Source organism: Carcharodon carcharias, chromosome 11, assembly GCF_017639515.1.
Source record: "Carcharodon carcharias isolate sCarCar2 chromosome 11, sCarCar2.pri, whole genome shotgun sequence".
Classification (NCBI taxonomy): Eukaryota; Metazoa; Chordata; class Chondrichthyes; order Lamniformes; family Lamnidae; genus Carcharodon; species Carcharodon carcharias.
The window spans coordinates 32,164,628-32,187,935 of NC_054477.1; the positions used below are offsets into that span (position 1 = coordinate 32,164,628).

General features: G+C 45.1%; 1 protein-coding gene across 2 annotated transcripts in view; it reads right to left on the reverse strand.

Annotated features, from left to right (window-relative positions):
• Positions 1-23,308, reverse strand: part of LOC121283980 (F-BAR and double SH3 domains protein 2-like) — a 261,393-nt gene that overhangs the window by 135,934 nt on the left and 102,151 nt on the right. For both annotated transcript variants that reach the window (XM_041198843.1, XM_041198844.1), the window contains exon 5: positions 13,024-13,168. In XM_041198843.1, coding sequence (XP_041054777.1) covers positions 13,024-13,168 — 145 coding nt within the window. The remainder of the gene's footprint in view (positions 1-13,023; positions 13,169-23,308) is intronic.

Consider the following 23,308-nt stretch of genomic DNA (forward strand, 5'->3'; position numbering starts at 1 on the left):
ATTGACAAGGAAGAAGAAAAAAGCAAACTAATATTTAAAAAGCACCTTTTCTTTATTCATTCATGCATTTATTGCCCAAGCCTAACTGCCCTAGCTCAGAGGGCATTTAAGAGCCAACCACATTGCTGTGGGTCTGGAGTCACATGTAGGCCAGGCCAGGGAAGGACTGCAGATTTCCTTCCTTAAAAGACATCAGTTTTTACAACAATCAGCAATGGTTTCATGGTCTCATTAAACTTGTAATTCCAGATTTTTATTGATTTAAATTCCACCATTTGCCATGGCAGGATTCGAACCTGCGTCCCCAGAGCATAATCCTGGGTCCCTGGATTGCTAGTCCAGCGACAATACCACTACGCCATCACCTCGCCAATATTCAATTAATTACTTTTGAAAAGTAGTCACTATTATATAGGCAAATGTGGTAGCCAATTTAAAATAACAAATTTGACCATATGAAATAGAAGACATAAGCCATTCAGTCCCTCGAGCCTGCTCCACCATTCAGTGAGATCATGGCTAATTTGTTTGTGTTTTGAATTCCACATTTCTATTAATCCCTGATAACTTTTGATTCCTTTGCTTTACAAGAATCTATCTACTATGCCTTAAAAATATTCAGTGATTTCCACTGCCTTTGGAGGCACAGAGTTCCAAAGTTGCACAACTCAGAAAAGTTTTGTCCTCATCTGTCCTAAAAGGGCAACCCCTAATTTTAAAACATTGCCCTCTAGCTCTAGACTCATCCACCAGAGGAAACATCTTTTCCAGTCTACCTTATCTTATATACTTCAATCAAGTCACCCCTCACTCTTCTAACCTCCAGTAGAAACAAGCCTCTCTAGCCTTTCCTCATAAGGCAACCTGCTCATTCCTGGTATCAATCTAGTAAACCTCCTCTGAACCACCTCCAACACATTTACATCCTCCCTTAAATAAGGAGACCAAACTGCATGCAATGGGCCGAAACCTCCAACTAGCCTCGTAAAGTGCTGGCCTGCAGAAATTAAAGGTCAGGTGGGTGGGGCGGGTTTCCCAGGGTCAGAGATCCAAGGTGAGTGGGGGGTGTTGGGGTGGGGTGGGGGGGTCCCATGGGGTTGTTTTGGGCCTTTACAATACCTACTCAGAATTTAGAAAGGTATTGATGCTTCTAACTTTTTCTGGGTAACTATTGGTATAGCCCTGACGGAACCATCAGAAGTTTGTGATTTAAATCGCATTTTTGAATGGTTCCCAGCACATCGCAATTATCAAGAGGAAGTTAGCACTTCTGGGCAATTACCATGCAAACTCTTAACTGGGAACTTGCCAAAGGGATTCCCCAACATATCTTTCGGTTACTCCCCAAATCTAATACAGGGGAGCGCAGAAGTTACAGGTCAAAATTTGAGATGTGGTCTCACCAATGCCCTGTATAATTGAAGCATAACATTTTTACTTCTTGTTCGATTCCTCTCATAATAAAGGATAGCATTCCATTCGCCTTCTTATTTACTTGCTGTACCTGAAACCTGTACTTTCTGTGACTCATGCACTAGGACACCTAGATCACTTTGCAGCTGAGTTCTGCAGCTGTTCTCCGTTTAAGTAATACTCTGCTTTTTTATTCTTCCTGCCAAAGTGAACAACTTCACATTTGCCCACATTATACTCCATCTGCCAGATATTTTCCAACTCACTCAGGCTGTCTATATCTGTCTGCAACCTCATGTCCTCTTCACAATATATTTTCCTACCCATCTTCGTGTCATCTGCAAAATTGGCTATCTTACATTCACTCCCCTCATTTAAGTCATCAATATAAATTGTAAAAAGATGATGCCCCAGCATGAGCCCCTGCGGCACTCCACTCGTCACATCCTGTTAATCAGGAAAAGACCAGTTTAGGCATACTGTTTTCTGCCAGCCAGCAAATCTTCTATCCATGCCGATATGTTACTTCCTACACCATGAGGTTTTACTTTCCACAATAATCTTTGATGTAATACCTTATCAAATGCCTTCTGGAAATCCAAGTACAGCACATCTACAGGCTCCCTTTTATCCACAGCGCATGTTACTCCTTCAAAGAGCTCCAATAGATTGGTTAAACACTATTTCCCTTTCACAAAACCATGCTGACTCTTCTCGATGACTTTGAGTTTCTCCAAGTGTCCAGCTATGACCTCCTTAATGATCGATTCTAGCACCTTCCCCACACAGGCATCAAACTAACTGGCTTATACTTTCCTGTTTTCTGCCTCCCTCCCTTCTTGAAAGAAGGATTATATTTGCTACTTTGGAACCTTTCCGGAATCTAGGGAATATTGGAAAAGTAACACCAATTCATCTACTCCCACATTAGCCATCTCTTTTAAGACCCTAGGATGAAGTCCATCTGGCCTCGGCGATTTGTCAGCCCACAGCTGCATCAATTTGCTCAGTACTGCTTCCCTAGTGATTTAATTTTACCAACTTTCCTTCTCCCTCTTACCTCCTGATTTATAGTTATTACTGAAATGCTTTTTGTATCCTCTGAAAATGAAGACAGAAGGAAAATATTTGTTCATTTCATCTGTCATTTCCTCCTTATCTACTACTCCCCATTGTCACTCACTAGAGGACCTTAAGACCACAAGACGTAGGAACAGAAGTAGGCCATTCAGCCCATCGAGTCTGCTCCGCCATTCAATGAGATCATGGCTGATCTGGTAATCCTCAACTCCACTTTCCTGCCTTCTCCCCATTACCTTGATTCCCATACTGATTAAAAGTCTGCATCTCTGCCTTGAATATACTTCACGACCCAGCCTCTACAGCCCTCTGCGGTAAAGAATTCCACAGATCGATTACCCTCTGAGAAAAGAAATTCCTCCTCATCTGTTTTAAGTGGGCAGCCGCTTACGCTGAAATTATGCCCTCTGGTCTTAGACTCTCCCCCAAGGGGGAAACAACCTCTCAGCATCTACCCTGTCAAGTCCCCTAAGAATCTTATATGTTTCAATAAGGTCACCCCGCATTCTTCTAAACTCCAATGAATACAGGCCCAACTTATTCAACCTCTCCTCATAAGAAAATCCCTACACACCCAGAATCAACCTAATGAACCTTCTCTGGACTGCCTCCAATGCTAGTATATCTTTCCTTAGACTAAGGGGACCAAAATTGTTCACAGTATTCTAGGTGTGGTCTAATTAGTGCCTTGTATAGTTTTTGCAAGACATCCCTATTTTTATACTCCATCCTTTTGAAATAAAGGCCAACAATCCATTTGCCTTCCTTATTACATGTTGAACTTATGTTCTAACCTGTATGTTAGCTTTGTGGGGTTCATGCACAAGGATGCCCAAATCCCTCTGTGCTGCAGCCTTCCTCCATTTAAATAATATTCAGCTCCTCTATTCTTCCTGCCAAAGTGCATAACCTCACATTTTGCCACATTATATTCCATCTGCTACTTTTTTCCCAATCATTTAACCTGTCCCTATCCCTCTGGAGACTCCTTATGTCATCCTCACCACTTGCCTTCCCACCTATTTTTGTATCATCCGCAAATTTGGCGATAGTACATTCACTTCCCACATCTGAGTCATTAATATATATTGTAAATGATTGAGGCCCTGATGCTGATCCCTGTGGCACTCCACTAGTTACAGATTGCCATACTGAAAATGCTCCCCTTATCCCAACTCTCCATCTTTATTAGTTAGCCAAGTTTAGCAGTTGCTTCCGAACTAAGTTTCTTGCTCTCAAACTGAGTGCTAAATTCCACCATGGTATGCTCACTGTTTCCTAGGGAATCTTTTACTCTGAGATCATTTATTAAACCTGCCTCATTACACATTACCAGATCCAAAATATCCTGGTCCCTGGTTGGATCCACAACTTATTGTTCTAGGAAACAGTCCCGAATACACTCTGAATTCTTGCTCATGGCTACCTGTCAATTTGATTTTCCCAATCTACATGAAGATTAAAGTCACCCATGATTAATATACTGCCTTTTTTACATGCCCTAATTATCTCCTGATTTATTCTCTGCCCTAGAGTATAGCTGCTATTTGGGGGGCTATAGACTACTCTCACCAGTGTCTTCTTCTCCTTGTTATTTCTTATCTCCACCATTATGGATTCTACATCTTCTGATCCAAGATCCTTATTGGCTATTGTACTTATTCCATCTTGTACTAACAAAGCTACACCACCATCGTTCCCATCCTGCCTGTCCTTCCGAAAAGTCGCAAACCCTGAATATGACCAACACTCACTTTTTGCTTACTCTTTTCCTTTTTAAATACCTGTAGGAACTCTTGTTGTCAATTTTTACATTTCTAGTTAGCTTCCTCTCATACTCTAATTTTTTCTCCCAATTAACCTTTCAGTCATTCTCTGCTTAATATTCTTTCCAATCATCTGACCTGCCATTCATCTTTGAGCAGTTATATGCTTTTTCCCAAACTCTGATGCTTTCCTTAACCATGGATAATGGATCCTCCCCTTAGAATTTTAATTTATAGTAGGAATATACTTTTTTGAGTATTCTGAAATATCCCCTTAAATGTCTGCCACTGCTTCTCTATTCATCTATCCACTAGCCTTGTATTCCAGTTCACTTCAACTAGCTCAGCCTTCATGCCCACATAAAGAACATTAAAGAAAGTAAATTAATGGTGAGTTGATCAAGAAATATATGCTGACCAGGTCACTAGGACAACTATCATGATGTTCTTCAAGGAACAGTGTCATGGGGTCTTTTACAACCATCTGACTAGGCAGATATGGTCATGGTTCAGCATCTCATCTAAAAGATTGAACCCCCAACAAGCCAACACATGGAGCCGGAACTTCCTCGGAGTGGCGGAGTTGGTTTGCCACTCTGCTCCTAGTTTATTTTTAAAATATATATATATTTTTAAAATTCATTCATGAGATGTGGGCTTCGCTGGCCGGGCCAGCATTTATTGCCCTTGAGAAGGTGGTGGTGAGCTGCCTTCTTGAACCGCTGCAGTCAATGTGGTGTAGGTACACCCAGTGTTGTTAGGGAGTTCCAAGATTCTGACCCAGTGACAGTGAAGGAACGGCGACATATTTCCAAGTCAGGATGGTGAGTGACTTAGAGGGGAACTCCCAGGTGTTCCCCTGTATCTGCTGCCCTTGTCCTTCTAGGTGGTAATGGTCACAGGTTTGGAAGGTGCCATCTAAGGAGCCTTCGTGAATTCCTGCAGTGCATCTTGCAGATGGTACACCCTGCTGCTACTGTGCTTTGGTGATGGAGGGAGTGAATGTTTGTGGATGTGGTGCCAATCAAGGGGACTGCTTTCTCCTGGACAGTGTCCAGCTTCTTCAGTGTTGTGGGAGCTGCACTCACCCAAGCAAGTCCCAATGCTCCCAAAGCCTGTCCATCATACTCTTGACTCGTGTCTTGTATATGATGGACAGGCTTTGGGAAATCAGGTGGTGAGTTACTGGTCACATGATTCCTAGCCTCTGACCTGCTCTTGTAGCCACAGTATTTATATGGCAAGTCCAGTTCAGTTTTTGGTCAATGGTAATTCCCAGGATGTTGGTTACGGGGGATTCAGTGATGGTAATGCCATTGAACATCAAGGGACAATGGCTGGATTGTCTTGTTGAAGATGGTCATTGCCTGACACTTATGTGGCGTGAATGTTACTTGCCACATGTCAGTCCAAGCCTGGATATTGTCCAGGTCTTGCTGCATTTGGACATGGACTGCTTCAGTATCTGACGAGTCATGAATGGTGTTGTACAATAATCAGTGAACATCCCCACTTCTTACTTTATGATGGAAGGATGGTCATTGATGATGCAGCTGAAGATGGTTGGGCCTAGGACACTACCCTGAGGAACTCCTGCAGTGAAGTCCTGGTGCTGAGATGACTGACTTCCAACAACCACAACCATCTTCCTTTGTGCTAGGTATGATTCCAGCCAGCTGAGAGTTTTCCGTCCGATTCCCGTTGACACCAGTTTTGCTCGGGCTCCTTGATGTCACATTGGGTCAAATGTTGCCTTGATGACAAGGACAGCCACTCTCATCTCACCTCGGAAGTTCAACTGTTTTGTCCATGTTTGAACCAAGGCTGTAATGAGGTCAGGATCTGAGTGGTCCTGGCGGAACCCAAACTGGGCATCGGTGAGCAGGTCATTGCTAAGCAAGTGCTGCTTGACAACACTGTTGGTGACACCTTCCATTACTTTACTGATGATTGAGAGTAGATTGATGGGACAGCAATTGGCCGGGTTGGATTTGTCCTGCTTTTCATGTACAGGACATCCCTGGGCAATTTTTCACATCGCCAAATAGTTGTCAGTGTTATAGCTGTACTGGAACAGCTTGGCTAGGGGCACGGCAAGTTCTGGAGTACAAGTCTTCAGTGCTATTGCTGGAATATTGTCAGAGTCCATAACCTTTGCAGTATTCAGTACCTTCAGCCATTTCTTGATATCATGTGGAGTGAATCAAATTGACTGAAGACAGGCATCTGTCATGATGGGGACCTCCGGAGAAGGCAGAGATGGATCATCCACTCGGCACTTCTGGCTGAAGATTGTTGCGAATGCTTCAGCCTTACCTTTTGTACTGCTATGCTGGGCTCCTCCATCGTTGAGAATGGGGATATTTGTGGAGCCTTCTCTTCCACTGAGTTGTTTAATTGTCCACCACCATTCACGACTGGATGCGGCAGGACTGCAGAGCTTACATCTGACTGTTGCTTTTTGGATCACTTAGCTCTGTCTATCACTTGCTGCTTATGCTGCTTAGCATGCAAGCAATCCTGTGTTACAGCTTCACCAGGTTGACACCTCATTTTTAGGTATGCCTGTTGCTGCTCCTGGCATGCCCTCCTGCACTCTTCATTGAACCAGGGTTGACCCCCTGGCTTGATGGTAATGGTAGCGTGGGTGATATGTAAGGCCATGAGGTGACAGATTGTTCTAGTACAATTCTGCTGCTGCTGATGGCTCACAGTGCCTCATGGATGCCCAAATCGAGTTGCTAGATCTGTTTGAAATTTATCCCATTTAGCATGGTGGTAGTGCCATAAAACACGATGGAGGGTACCCTCAATGTGAAGGCAGGACTTTGTCTCAACAATGACCGTGCGGTGTTGACACTTACCGATACTGTCATGGACAAATGCATCTGCAGCAGGCCAGCTGGTGAGGTTTTCCCCTCCTCCTACCTCTCCCTGGACCATGACCCCACCACTGAACATCAAGCCATTGTTTCCAGGACTGTCACTGACCTCATCTCTGGAGATCTTCCTCCCACAGCTTCCAACCTGATAGTCGCCCAACCTCGGACGGCCCGCTTCTACCTCCTACCCAAAATCCACAAACAGAACTGTCCCGGTAGAACGATCGTGTCAGCCTGTTCCTGCCCCACGGAACTCACTTCTTGTTATCTTGACTTCCTTCTCTCTCCCCTTGTCCAGTCCCTTCCCACCTACATCCGTGATTCCTCTGACACCTTACGTCACATCAACATTTCCAGTTCCCTGGCCCCAACCGCTTCCTCTTCACCATGGACGTCCAATCCCTCAACACTTCCATCCCCCACCAGGATGATCTGAGGGCCCTTAGCTTCTTCCTTGAACAGAGGCCCGAACAATCCCCATCCACCAGTACTCCCCTCCGTCTGGCTGAACTTGTTCTCACACTGAACAATTTCTCCTTTAACTGCTCTCACTTCCTCCAAATAAAAGACGTGGCCACGCGTACTCGCATGGGGCCCAGCTATGCCTGTCTCTACTCCAGTCCTACTCCGGCCCCCTCCCACAACTCTTTCGCTGGTACATCAATGATTACTTCAGTGCTGCTTCATGCTCTCGCCGGGACTTAGAAAAATTTATTAATTTTGCTTCCAATCTCCATCCCTCCATCACTTTCACATGGTCCATCTCTGACAATTCCCTTCCCTTCCTTGACCTCACTCTCTCAATCTCTGGTGATAGACTGTCCACCAATATCCATTACAAGCCTACCGACTCCCACAGCTACCTCGACTACAACTCCTCACACCCCGCTTCCTGTAAGGACTTCATCCCATTCTCTCAGTTCCTTCGCCTCCGTCGCATCTGTTCTGATGATGCTACCTTCAAAAACAGTTCCTCTGACATGTCCTCCTTCTTCCTTAACAGAAGTTTTCCACCCACGCTTGTTGACAGGACCCTCAACCATGTCCGGCCCATCTCCCATGCATCCGCCCTCACGCCTTCTCCTCTCTCCCAGAAACATGATAGGGACCCCTTGTCCTCACTTATCACTCCACCAGCCTCCGCATTCAAAGGATCATCCTCCGCCATTTCCAGCATGATGCCACCACCAAACACATCTTCCCTTCACCCCCCCCTATCGGCATTCCGTAGGGATCGTTCCCTCCGGGACACCCTGGTCCACTCCTCCATCACCCCCTACTCCTCAACCCCTACCTATGGCACCTCCCCATGCCAAAGATGCAATATCTGCCCCTTCACTTCCTCTCTCCTCACCGTCCAAGGGCCCAAACACTCCTTTCAAGTGAAGCAGCAGTTCACTTGCCATTTCCCCCAACTTAGTCTACTGCATTTGTTGCTCCCAATGCGGTCTCCTCTACATTGGAGAGGCCAAACGTAAACTGGGCTAGCGCTTTGCAGAACACCTGCGGTCTGTCTGCAAGAATGACCCAAACCTCCCTGTCGCTTGCCATTTTAACATTCCACCCTGCTCTCTTGCCCACATGTCTGTGCTTGGCTTGCTGCATTGTTCCAGTGAAGCCCAACACAAACTGGAGGAACAGCAGCTCATCTTCCGACTAGGCACCTTACAGCCTTCCGGACTGAATATTGAATTCAACAACTTTAGATCTTGAACGCCCACCCTCTTTCCATTTCTTCCCCCTTCCTTTTGTTTTTTCCAATAATTTATAGATTTTTCTTTTCCCACCTATTTCCATTATCTTTAAATCTTGCATGCCCTGCTAGTCTTTCCACCCCACCCCCACTAGAGCTGTAGCTTGAGTGCCCTGCCGTCCATTCTTAATTAGCACATTTGTTTAGATAATATCAGCACCTTCAACATCTTTGTTCCTTTGTCTGTGACATCTTTTGATTATCTGCTCCTATCACTGCTTGCTTGTCCCAACAACCACACCACACGCCGCCCCCCCCCACCTTAAACCAGCTTATATTTCAGCCCTCTCCTAATATTCACTCAGTTCTGTTGAAGGGTCATGAGGACTCGAAATGTCAACTCTTTTCTTCTCCACCGATGCTGCTAGACATGCTGAGTTTTTCCAGGTAATTCTGTTTTTGTTTTATGTTTTCTCCTTGTTGGTTCCCTCACCAACCACTGCACGTCATTTAGGGCTTGGCCAACTCGGTCAGTAGTGGTGTTACCGAGCTACTCTTGGTGATGGACATTGAAATCTCCCACCCAGAGTACATTCTGCGTCCTTGCAACCCTCAGTGCTTCCTCCAATGGTGTTCAACATGGAGGAGTACTGATTCATCAGCTGAGGGAGGGCTGTACGTGGTAATCAGCAGGAGGTTTCCTTGCCCATGTTTGACCTGATGCCATGAGATTTCCTGGGGTCCGGAGTCGATGTTGCGGACTCCCAGGGCAACTCCCTCTCAACTGTATACCGCTGCCTGTGGGACAGGACATAGCCAGGGATGGTGATGGAGGAGTCTGGGACATTATCTGCAAGGTATGATTCCATGAGGATGACTATGTCAGGCTGTTACTTGATTGGTCTGTGAGATAGCTCTCCCAATTTTGGCACTAGCCCCCAGATGTTAGTAAGGAGAACTTTGTAGAGTTGGCAGGGCTGAGATTGCCATTGTCTTTTCCGGTGCCTTGGTCGATGCCGGGTGGTCTGTCAGGTTTCATTCCTTTTTTGTGGCTTTGTAGCAGTTTGTTGCAACTGAGTGCTAGGCCGTTTCAGAGGGCATTTAAGAATCAACCACATTGCTGTGGGTGTGGAGTCACGTGTAGGCTAGACCAGGTAAGGATGACAGATTTCCTTCCCTAAAGGACAATAGTGAACCAGATGGGTTTTTAACAACAATCAATAATGGTTCCATGGTTACCATTAGACTTTTAATTCCAGGTTTTTATTGAATTCAAATTCCACCATCTGCCGTGGTGGGATTTGAACTCTGGTCCTCAGAGCATTACTCTGGTCTCTGGATTACTGGTTTAATGACAATACCACTGCCTTAAATTTTTTTCTATTCTATCTCACCCAACTTTCCGACTCAGGCCTTGGCAATGGGCAGTGCAGCACATTCCCAGGGCCAAACGTCAAAGAGCAGCTCATTTGGATGCAAAGAGTGCACACCCTATTTTTTAAATAAACGGCACCAGTTGCCGTAAACCAGGTAAATTAAAGGTCCAGCCAAGTTTAAAAGGTATTTGACAGGCCAGAGATAACAAGTATTTAAGGTAAATGGGTAGAGCTTGGCGGGGAGGGGGGGCAGGGGGTGGTGGTGAGACAAAGGCCTGGCAGGGGTTTTGGGTCAGACCTCAGGGAGGGTCGGGCCGGCTTGGGGGCTTGTCAGGGATCATGTCAGAGCTCGGGTGGGGGTGGGGGGGGGGGGGGTGGATGGAAAAAGAGTTCTTGTGGGGAGAATCCCGTGGGTTTGGGAGATCCCATTGGGGATGTAGCCCCTTGGGAGTGGGAGGAACCCCATGGGGTGAGGGGAGACCCAGGGCCGGGCGGGGTGCTAAACAGGCCCTGGATGTTTGACGTGGGTCCGTGCAATAGTTACTCAGAAGTTAGAAGAGGTTTTAATTCCTCTAATTTTTTCTGCGTAACTATTGATGTAGCCCAGTTGAAGCCATCTGAAGTTTGTGATTTAAATCGCATTTTTGGATGGTACCCAGGTCAAAGGAATTGCCCAGGGGAAGTTTGCATTCCAGACAATTGCTATGCAAACCTTACTGGTGAACTTCCGGGTGGCGGTGGGGGGGCGGGGGGGGGGGGGGGGGGGGGGGGGGGGCTTCCCCAGTACACTTTTGGTGTACCCGCCCAATACGACACTCTGGAGCTTGGAAGTTACAGCTCATGATCAAAGAATGCGGGAGCAAGAGCAGACCATTCAGCTCCTTCAACATGTTCTGCCATTCAATTAAATCATGGTTGACTCAATACCTCAACCTCATTTAGTCATCTTTGTTCTATATGTCTTGATGCACTTCTTTTTTGTTAAACTAAGCAAATCAATCTTGAAAATTCCAATTCACCAAGCGTCCAGTCTTTTAGGGAAAGGAGTTCTAGATTTTTTGAGAGAAAAAAGTGCTTTCTCATTTCACTATTGAATGACCGAGTTCCAATTTTAAACTATTTTCTCTGTTGAGGGAAGGTTATCTCTATCTACTCTACTGAATCCCTCAGTCCAGTGCTCAAGCGTTCGTCAAGATTGTGTGCTCAGTAGAGCCTGAAACAAAGATTTTCTGACTGAGACAAATGTGCTACCATTGAGAGAAACATTAAGTGCTCATAGTTAACAAAAACTGCAATAATTTAGAGAAACAAGAAGAAAGTGGCTAATTTGCTGCCATTCTTGATTCCTTGCCTTCTTTGTTCTTTTTTCCTTGCTTCTTCTGATTGATGTGCTGCAATTTCTAGATTGTATTTTTACTTTCCATTGTCATTTGTGACTTTTCTTGCTTCTATGTGACCATGCTATCTTACTTTCACTATTTTTTTTCCTCTCCAATGACAAGGATGTAGTCTATGCTAGCTTTTTATACTCTCTCACAGGATGTGGGCATTTATTGCCCATCCCCAATTGCCCTCGAGATGGTGGTGGTGAGCCGCTACCTTGATTTGCAACAGTCCATGTGGTGTAGGTACACTCATTGCTGTTAGAGAGTTCTAGGATTCTGACCCAGTGACAATGAAGGAGTGGCAATATAGTTCCAAATCCAAATGGTGTGTGGCTTGAAAAGGAGTTTGCAGGTGGTGGTGTACTCATGCACCTGCTGTCCTTGTCCTTCTAGGTGGCAGAGATCATGGATTTGGAAGGTGCTGTTGAAGGAGCCATGGTGGGCTGCTTCAGTGCATCTTGGTACACACTGCTGCCACTGTGCATCGGTGGTGGAGGGAGTGAATGTTGCAGGTGCTGGATGGGGCGCCATTCAAACAGGTTGCTTTGTCCTGGATGTTGTCAAGCTTCTTGAGGGATGCTGGAGTTGTGCTCATCCAGGCAAGTAGAAAGTATTCCATCACACTCCTGGCTTGCGCCTTGTAGATAGTGGACAGGCTTTGGTGAATCAGGAGGTGAGTTACTCTCCACAGAATTCCCAGCCCTTGACCTGCTCTTGGAGTCACAGTATTTAAATGGCTGGTCCCGTTCAGTTTCTGGTCAACGGTAACCCCCAGGATGTTCATAGGGATTCAGCAACGGTAATACCATTGAATGTCAAGGCGAGATGGTTAGATTCTCTCTTGTTGGAGATGGTCACTGCCTGGCACTTGTGTGGCACAAATGTTACTTGCTACCTTTCTGCCCAAGCCCGAAAGTTGTCCAGGTCTTTCTGCATGCGGGCATGGACTGCTTCAGCATCTGAGAAGTCGCAAATGGTGCTGAATGTTGTGCAATCATCAGCAAACATCCCCACTTCTGATCTTATGATGGAGGGAATGTCATTGATGAAGCAGCTGAAGGTGGTTGGATTGAGGACAGTACTCTGAGTCCAGCAGATAAGATAAGATGCAGCATACATAATATCAAATTGGTCACTAAAACAATGTTAATTGCCAGTCTTTTAAAAATCCAAATAATTTTAGAAATTGGACTTACTTCTTGTACAGATCAATGTTCCTTTAGAATTGGAAATTACACATATGGGATTGTCATAACAGCTTGAATGAAAGGGAAGGAACTTAAATAATGAATGAAAAAAAACACACTAGCAAAATGGAATTTTCAAAGAAATATTTGTAATTTGCAAATATTATCCTGGAAAACTATCCTTGGCTTCAATTGATCCTGAATGAGAAGACATTCCTGAATTAGATCAATTTCTAAATACCTTTTTCAGCTGCTGCTCTTTAATACTTTTTACAATTTTAGCAGGCTCCAAGATCTGATTCCTATAATTTTCAGATACTATGATTCGAGATTGGGCCAAGTGCAAGGTTCCTTCAAGATAGGACTTCCACACTGCAAGCATGCTCCTGTAAAAAAAAAAACATATTCAGAATTTTGCTGTGGCTACATAACCAACACCTGATCATAGGTTTTCATCACCGTATAGAGAGAAATTCCGTGGTTAGTAAGAAAAGTGATATACCTTGGAGATGCTAGATTCTACTAGGCATTCAAGCATGGTCCTTTCGTTTCTGGATTTGGATCAATTTCAGCCAAGCAAGGCTCAAGTCCGCAGTAGAATTAATTTTTATACTTTTAAAAATACATAAGAACATACATACAAACATACGAATTAGGAGGATTTTAACAAAATAAGGCAGGATCTGGCCAAGGTAGCCTGGGACCTTGTGGGGAAATCTACAGAGGAGCAGTGGGTGGGGAGTGGGCGTTCAAAAAGGAAATGGGGAGGGTACTGGCTCAACATGTTCCCTCTAGGGTGATAGGAAGGAATAACAAGCCCAAAGAATCATGGATGACCAGAGATATTCAGGATATGATGAGTAGGGAAAGAGAGGCTTTTAGCAGGTACAAGGGAAGCAAATCAGCAGAGGCATTAGTAGAGCACAGAAAGTGCAGGGTGGAGCTTAAGAAAATAATTAGGAGAGCAAAGAGGGGATATGAGAAAACTCTGGCTGGTAAAAGTAGGGAAAATCCCATGATATTCTATAAGTATATCAATGGGAAGAGGATAACCAGGGAAAGAGTGGGGACCATAAGGGACCAAGGGGGCAATCTATGGGTGGAGCCAGAAGACATCAGTAGAGTGCTGAATGAATACTTCACATCCGCCTTCACCCAAGATAATGAGGATGAAGGTATGGAATTCAGGGAGAGAGACTGCGAGGTTCTTGAGCAAATTGATATAGGGAGTAATAAGGTACTGGAGGTTTTGCCAGGCTTAAAAGTGGACAAATCTCCAAGTCTGGATGATTTGTGTCCCACACTGCTGAGGTAGGCAAGGGAGGAGATCGCAGGGGCTCTGAGCCAAATTTTTAATTCCTCTCTGGCCACGGGGGAGGTGCCAGAAGACTGGAGAACAGCTAATGTGGTTCCGCTATTTAAGAAGGGTTGGAGTGATAAGCCAGGGAACTACAAACCAGTGAGTCTCACGTCAGTGGTAGGGGAACTATTGGAGAAAATTCTGAAGGAGAGAATTTATCTCCGCTTGGAGAAGCAAGGTTTGATCAGGGACAGTCAGCATGGCTTTTTCAGGGGGAGGTCATGCCTAACAAATTTGATTGAATTTTTTGAGGTGACGATCAGGTGTGTAGATGAGAGTAGTGCAGTAGATATGTTTATGTGGATTTCAGCAAAGCCTATGACAAGGTCCCACATGGGAGACTTATAAAGAAGGCAAATGCACATGGGATACGGGGTAATTTGATAAGGTGGATTCAAAATTGGCTTAGTTGTAGGAGGCAAGGGGTGATGACAGAAGGATGCTTTAGTGACTGGAAGCCCCCTGTGTCATGTGGTGTACCACAGGGATCTGTGCTGGGTCCACTATAATTCGTCGTTTATATAAACGACATAGATGACTATATGGGGGGTAGGAGTAATAAGTTTGTGGATGACACAAAGATTGGCCGGGTGGTTAACAGTGAGGTTAAGTATCTTGGGCTACAGGAGGATCTAGACAGGATGGTCAAATGGGCAGGTAAGTGGCAGATGGAATTTAACCCTGAAAAGTGTGAGGTGATACACTTTGGAACGAGTAATTTGACAAGGAAGTATTCAATGAACGGCATGACACTAGGAAGTTCCGAGGAACTAAGGGACCTTGGCGTGTGTCCATAGATCTCTGAAAGCGGAGGGGCATGTTGGTGGGGTGGTGAAAAAGGCATATAGGACAGATGCCTTTATCAATCGAGGTATAGATTATAAAAGTAACAAGGTCATGTTGGAGTTGTATAGGACCTCGGTGAGGCCACAGCTGTGTACAGCTCTGGTCACCACATTATGGGAAGGATGTGATTGCACTGGAGGGGGTGCAGAGGAGATTCAGCAGGATGTTGCCTGGGATGAAACATTTAAGTTATGAAGACAGGTTGGATAGACTTGGGTTGTTTTCATTGGAGCAGAGAAGACTGAGGGGCAACCTGATCGAGGTGTACAAGATTATGAGGGGCATGGACAGGGTAGATAGGGAGCAGCTGTTCCCCATGGTTGAAGGGTCAGTTACAAGGGGGCATAAGTTCAAGGTGGGGGGCAGGGGGTTTGGGGGGATGTGAGGAAAAACTTTTTTTACCCAGAGGGTGGTGACGGTCTGGAATGTGCTGCCTGGGAGGGTGGTGGAGGCAGGTTGCCTCACATCCTTTAAAAAAGTACCTGGATAAGCACTTAGCACTTCATAACATTCAAGGCTATGGGCCAAGTGCTGGTAAATGGGATTAGGTTGGTAGGTCAGGTGTTTCTCACGTGTGGGTGCAGACTCGATGGGCTGAAGGGCCTCTTCTGCACTGAGAGATTCTGTGCTTCTGCGATCCCGAGTTGGTCATTTGGCCCCTGAGCCTGCTCCGCCATTTGTTAAAATCATGGCTGATGTGATTGTGGCTTCTACTTTCCAGTCTGCCACCTAAACGTTTTGACTCTCTTGTCAATGAAGAATCTACCTAACTCAGCCTTAAAACATTCAATGACCCTACCTGCACTGCTCTCTGGGGAAGAGAGTTCCACAGACTAACGACCCTCAGAAAAAAATTCTCATCTGTCTTAAAATTTTTAAATTGTGCCCCTTAGTTCTAGTCTCCCCCATAAGGGAGAACATCCTTTTAGCATCCGCTCTGTCAGGTCCCCTAATGATTTTGTGTGTTTCAATAAGATCACCTCTCATTTTTCTAAATTCCAATGGATACAGGCCCAACCTATCCAACCTTTACTCAATAAGGCAACCTTTCGTCCCAGAAATCAGTTGTGTGAACTTTTGCTGCCCTGCTTCTAATGCAATTATATCCTTTCTTAAATAAGGAGGCCAAAACCATACACAGTACTTCAGGTGTGGTTTCATTAACCTTAGCAAACTTCCATGCTTCTGTATTTCATTTCCCTTGCAATAAACAAGAACAAATACACAATAGTAACCATCTTCAAGCTGGGCTTTGATTCAGTAATCTTAAGAAGCTAAAAGACAGAGATCGAGAATATATCCTCTACCAAAAAGACATATTGATTGATGCTTTTGTTTGGGAAGGCTTCATTACGTCCATATCTGCAGGGATGAGAGTGGCCAAAGACAAAAAGGTGTGAATATGTTTTGTGACAAAGAATCATGTAATTATGGCACTTTCGTTGATCTGTAGTAAATGCAAATGCTTCTAGGCCACTTCAAATAGTTGGAATTATTCGACTTCAATTGAGTTGAGGGGTCCATAAAGGGCGTAGATTTAGGATAGGAGGTTTAGAGGGAACTCAAGGGGAAATCTCTTCACCCAGAGGATAATAGAGGATCTGCGACTCACTGCCTGAAAGGGTGACTGAGGCAGAAACCCATATCGCATTTAAAAAGTGCTAGGATATGCAACTACGAGGCTACGGGCCAAGAACTGGAAAGCGGGGTTAGGCTGGATGGCTACTTGTTGGCGGCACGGACACAGTGGGCCGGGTAGGCTCCTTCCTTGGTGTAAATTTCTATGATTCTATGGTAGAAGTATTAGTTTCAGTTTGTTCACCTTCTATTACCGTCAAGACCATGGACCAATGCATTTGTATCAAATTACAAAAGCGACCTCAGCGTTCATGTAATACAGAATGAAGGCCATACTAACAACAGAATATGGTCTTGCTGGATTATGTATATGCGAAGCGAAGCAAAGGACTACGGCAGTGCTTTGCTAACTATTTACCAATGTGACCCCATTTTAACTCATCATCTCCTTTTCAAGGACAATTAGGGATGGGCAGCAAATGCTGGACTTGCCAGCAATGCCCTCATTGAATGAATAAATACCCCAGACAACAGCAAAAACAAAACATTGAGTATATAAATTACCACAGTTTGCATATTATAGCTCAACATATAATAAGCATAAATATGAAAATCTGTTTTAAAGTAGTTTGTAAAAACATTATTCTATATGCTCATGTAGATATCAGCCAATCTCTCCATATTCTGCACTGCCCACCCCCGCTAACCCTGAACATGTCAAGTCATGCATTAAGCAGCCCAGCCTTTCCAAGCCACCCTGGGCCACAAAGGCCCCCTCATTGATAGCAGGTTTTCAGTCACATTACCCTAAGGTTCACTATAATCAGTTGAGAATCAGTCAGGCTCTGCTGCTCCTTCCTGGGTAGCTTGTTGCACTGTTTCAAAGTATGTCCTTTAATATGTCAGTTTTACTCTATTTTGCAAGAACTCTTATATGAGCCTTCCAGGCTCAGCTGTTCTCACCTCGCACCCCCCCAACCCCGCCCTCCCCCCCCCCAACCTCCCCCCCCCCCCCCCAACCCCGCCCCCCCCCAACCCCCCGCACCCCCCCGCCCCCCCCCTTCCAACCCCAAGCCCCCCAAGCCTGTGAGCCTGTCGAACCTTGCAACTCCGCCAAGTGGCCAGCAGCAGAGCATACCTTCCCAGTTGGATGAGTGGTGGCTCACCCAGGCCTGCTTCCAGCCTCTTCACTGAGAGATTTGCCAGGCCTTGAGGCTCTCTTCTCCACTAACCAAAAGTCAGAATTCCACCAAATGGTGGAAATTTCTCATCATTGTGTCTGAAATTAGCTTGGTGTGGTCACTGGGTATAAAAATGCATGGGGCGAAGAAAATAAAGAGTGCTTTTCTATTCATTTTTAAAATTCTTTCATGGGGATGTGGGCATCGCGGCTAGGCCAGCATTTATTGCCAACTGTCCTTGAGAAGGTGGTGGTGAGCCGCCGCCTTGAACTGCTGCATTCTGCCCTTTTAATTTTTTTTCTGACCTGACCTCTGCCTCCCCTCGGCTGCTGCTTCCTCAAAGGTGGCCAAAGGTAGGTGGTGTAGGTATGCCCACAGTGCTGTTAAGGAAGGGCATTCCAGGATTTGACCCAGCAACAGTGAAGCAACAGCAACATAGTTCCAAGTCAGGATGGTGTGCAGTTTAGAGGGAACTTGCAGGGGGTGGTGTGCCTATGCGTCTGCTGCCCTTGTCCTAGGCGCTACAGGTTGCAGGTTTGGAAGATGCTGTCTAAGGAGCCTTGGTGAGTTGCTGCAGTGCATCTTGTAGATAGTACACAATGCTGCCACCGTGGTGGTGGTGGTGGTGGAGGGACTGAATGTTGAAGGTGATAGATGGGGTGTCAATCAAGCAGGCTGCTTTGTCTTGGATGGTGTTGAACTTCTTGAATGTTGTTGGAGCTGCTCTCATCCAGGTAAGTTGAGAGTATTCCATAACACTTCTAACTTGCACCTTGTAGATGAAGGACAGGATTTGGGGAGTGAGGAGTTGAGTTACTTGCTGCAGAATTTCTGCCCCCTGATCTGACAATGAAGAGACATTATATGGCTGCTCAGTTCAGTTACTGATCAATGGTAACCCCAGGATGTTGATAGTGAGGAATTCAGCAATGGTTAATGCCATTGAATGTCAAGGGAAGATGGTTGGATTCTCTCTTGTTGGAGATGGTCATTGCCTGAGACTTTATAATGGAGGGGAGGTCATTGATGGGGCAGCTGAAGATTGTTATACAGGACACTACCCTGAGAAACTCTTTCAATGATAGCCTGGGACCTCCAACCACCACCTTCCTTTGTGCTAGATATGACTCCAACCAGTGGAGAGTTCTCCCCCTTATTCCCATTGACTCCAGTATTGCTAGGGCTCCTTGATGCCATACTCAAATGCTGCCTTGATGTCATGGGCAGTCATTCTTACCTCACCTTTGGGGTCAGCTTCTTATGTCCAAGTCTGGACCAAGGCTGTAATGAAATCAGCAGCTGAGTGGCCCTGGCAGAATCCAAGTCAGTGAGCAGGTTACTGCTGATTAAGTGCCTCTTGATAGCACTGTTGACACCATCTTGGGGCAATAATTCACTGGGTAACATTTGTCCTGCTTTGTGTGTACAGGACATACCTGGACAATTTTCCAAAACAAAAACAAAAATACCTGGAAAAACTCAGCAGGTCTGGCAGCATCTGCGGAGAGGAGCACAGTTAAAGTTTCAAATCTGTATGACTCTTCAACAGAACTAAGGAAAAATAGAAGACGTGAAATATAAGCTGCTTTAAGGGGGAGGGGGTGGGACAAGAAGAGCTGGATAGGGGGCCAGTGATAGGTGGAGATAACCAAAAGATGTCACAGACAAAAGGACAAAGAGGTGTTGAAGGTGGTGATATTATCTAAAGGAATGTGCTAATTAAGGGTAGAAAGCAGGACGAGCAAGGTACATATAGCCCGGGTGGGGTGGGGTGAAGGAATCGAAAAAGGCTAATTTTCCACATTACCGAGAAGATGCCAGTGTTGTAGTTGTACTGAAACATCTTGGCAAGGAACGCTGCTAGTTCTGGAGCACAAGTCTTCGGTACTATTGCTGAAATATTGTCAGGGCCCACAGCGTTTTTAGCGTCCAGTGCTTTCAGTCATTTCTTGATATCATGTGGAGTGAATCGAATTGGCTGAAGACTGGTATCTGTGATGCTGGGGAAAAGGAGGCAGCCGAGATGGATCATCCACATGGCACTTGGCTGGCGATAGTTGCAAATGTTTCAGCCTTGACACTGATGAGCTGGGCTCCCCACCTAGAATGAGCGGGTTATCTTACAAGGAAGGGTTGGACAGAATGGGCTTCTTTGCACTGGAATTTAGAAGAGTGAGGGATGACTTGATTGAAGCATGTAAGATCCTGAACAATTTTGACAAGGTGGACATGGAAAAGATGTTTCCTCTTGTGGGTGAGACCAGAATGAGGGACATTGTTTTAAAATTAAGGGTTGCCCTCTTTAGGACAGAGATGAGGAGAATTTTTTTCTCTGAGGGTTGCACAACTTTGGAACTCACCCACAGAAAGCAGTGGAGGCAGGGTCATTGAATATTTTTAAAGGCGGAGGAAGATAGATTCTTGTTAGGCAAGGGAATCAAAGGTTATCGGGGGTAGATAGAAATGTGGAATTAGAAATACAAACAAATCAGCCATGATCTTTTTGAATGGCACAGCAGGCCTGAGGGGCCTCATGGCCTACTTCTGCTCCTGTTTCGTTATGTCACCATGGATGGGTTTATTTGTGGAGCCTCCTCCTTCTAATTGTTTAACTGTCCACCATCATTCACGACTGGAAGTGGCAGGGCTGCAGCGCTTGGATCTGATCCATTGGTTGTGGGATTGCTTAGCTCAGTCTATTGCATGCTGCTTCTGATGTTTGGCATGCAAGTAGTCCTGTGTTGTAGCTTCACCAGGTTGACATCTCTTGGTGTTGCTCCTGTTAGGACCTCCTACACTCTTCATTGAACCAGGGGGAATTCCCTGGCTTGAGGGGAACGGTACAGTGGGGGATATGCCGGACAATGAGGTTACTGTTATGATCCCCAGCTGAGGTTATCACTGGACAATCCTGATCCCAGAGTGGAACCCAGCTTGATAGATCCTACCTTTTATTTGTTTGTTCAGATACATGGAGAGGTGCTACTGAACAGAGTCACCGGAGTCAGCTAATGAACTTTTAATAAAGCATAAAACCTTTATTAAACAAGATGTACTGTATTGCAATACTCCTTCGCCCACAATTATACCTTTACAGATATATACTGATTTGTAAGGATAGCATATGTTACAAAAACTATCTTATTCTCTAATGTTCACTGTAAATACAGTCCATGTAAGCCAAATGGCAACCTGTGGTCAGACACAACACACTCTGAAACCAAGTGACAGATGTCACCCCAGACAGGTGTTATGCATCTCTCCTCAACTCACTCTAGATGCTTGTTACACTGTGAGCCAACCAATTTCACTGAACTTCGTCTTTCATGCGAGAATTTCCAAACTCTACTTTCTAAGAACTCGCCTTGGAATCTTCTCTCAAACCAATGTTTTCTCTCAGATGCCTTCCATAAGGATCCATCTCCAAGGTTCTGAATGCTCCTTCTGATGTTCCTCTTCCCTGGGTCACCACGTGCATTCAAACTGTCATCCACACACTCACTCTCACCGACTCAGCCGTCAACAGTACACCATTGCTCCACATGCCCACAGCAAAGAGTTACAGACCTTTAACTGCCTCTTTGGACCCAACTTTTCACAAGCCTTTATATCGCTTTGACCCTATGCTTCCTGCAGCTTGGAGCCTTTCTCTGCCCCTCACTCTTAACTTCACTTAACAGGGCCTTTTCCAGATTCCTGTCCTTCTTTTGACGTGAAGGTCTGCTTGGGACTTTCTCCTGTTCCACTCCCCTGGATTCTTGGGGACTTTCTTCTTTAGCTTGGGACTGGCCACCTGTCCCCTTTGCTCCAGTTTCTCCTTGGCATCTACTTTCAACCAACTTTAGCTTGGAACTGGCTGAGCCTTCTAGGTTGCTTCTGCCTGGCAGCTGTCTTTAAAACTGAAGTCAAAAACTGCCGTTTCTAGTTTCTGCTGTTTGTGTCTGTGGGAGGGACCTGCCTCTCTGGGCCCCTGTTGCTAGGCAACAGCCCAGTTTATCTAGTCACATTTGCTTAACTGCTCCCACAGTTGTAAACTCTCATTAAAAATGCAGGCACCTTTTAAAATGAAACTAAAATTCAACTTGACCTATTCTTAACACAGAACAGGAATACAAATCAAACTAAAACTTTAAATCTAAAACTCATTCCTAACACCCACAAATACCAATATAACTTACTTAAACTATCTCTATTTCCTAACATTACAGATTGTGGTTGTATACAATTCTGCTGCTGTTGATGGCCACAGTGCCTCGTGGATGCCCAGTTTTAGGCTGCTAGATCTGTTTGAAATCCATCCCTTTTAACATGGCAGCAGTGCAACACAACATGGAGGGTATCCTCAATGACAGGACTTAGAGCACTGGTGGGACCACATCTTGAATACTGCATGCAGTTTTGGTCTCCTTATTTAATGAGGGATGTAATCGTGTTAGAGGTGGTTCAGAGGAGGTTTACTAGATTGATACTTGGAATGAGTGGCTTGTCATATGAGGATAGGTTGGACAGGCACTGGAGTTTAGAAGAATGAGGGGTGACTTGATTGAAGTATATGAGATCCTCAACGGTCTTGACAAGGTGGGTGTGGAAATGATGTTTCCTCTTGTGGATGAGTCCAGAACTAGGGGGCGCTGTTTTAAAATTAGGGAGTACCCTTTTAGGACAGAGATGAGGAGAATTTTTTTCTCTGAGGGTTGTGCGACTTTGGAACTCTTTTGATAGGCAAGGGAATCAAAGGTTTTCGGGGGTAGATGGGAATGCGGAGTTAGGAACACAAACAAATCAGCCATGATCTTATTGAATGGTGGAGCAGACTCGAGGGGCCGAATGACCTACTTCTGCTCCTATTTTGTATGTTCATACTCCCCTCATCACCTTAAGCAGTTCAGAGAAGGATTACCAGACTAATACCTGGAATCAGTGAAGCCCACATCCCTTGAATGAATAAAAAACTGTGCTTTTAAAACCTGCTGTCCAAATAAATATCGCATTTTGAAATTTATTATTGCATATTGCAAAGAAAGATACTGAGACAATAGCATAAATTACCAATACATAGCACGAATACCAGAAATTCACTGGAACTGTTTAGTTGGGATTTCCACTTTTGTAAGCGGCATCATTTAGGTGATGAGAATTCAAAAAAGTAACTTGAGGGTGACTATACAAATTTTGGAAATAGCTTGCAAGTTTACATTACATACATATTTATGCCCTTCATGCCATTGTGCCTCTTCCAATCTTTGCACACTTTTTTAAGTCAACTTTTTAAAGTAGCATTTTCAAGGATGTGGTAAGGGAACATTTTTGCAGGTAGTGAATAAGACTGTAATTATTCATGGCTGTGATCCCTTTCAGCAGTATTACATTTTGAATAGTGGTAATCACACCATTTGAGTTGATTGGTGGGGTTGAATTGGGGGGGGGCTTGTTAAATCCAGCGGGCAGCTTACCTGCCTGACCGATCCTGCCTCCACTGTAATTTTAGTAGCAGCAGGGGAGACGTCGGGTGATCGACCCATCAGGGGGCAAACTGAGATCCTTCCAAGTGGGCAATTAAT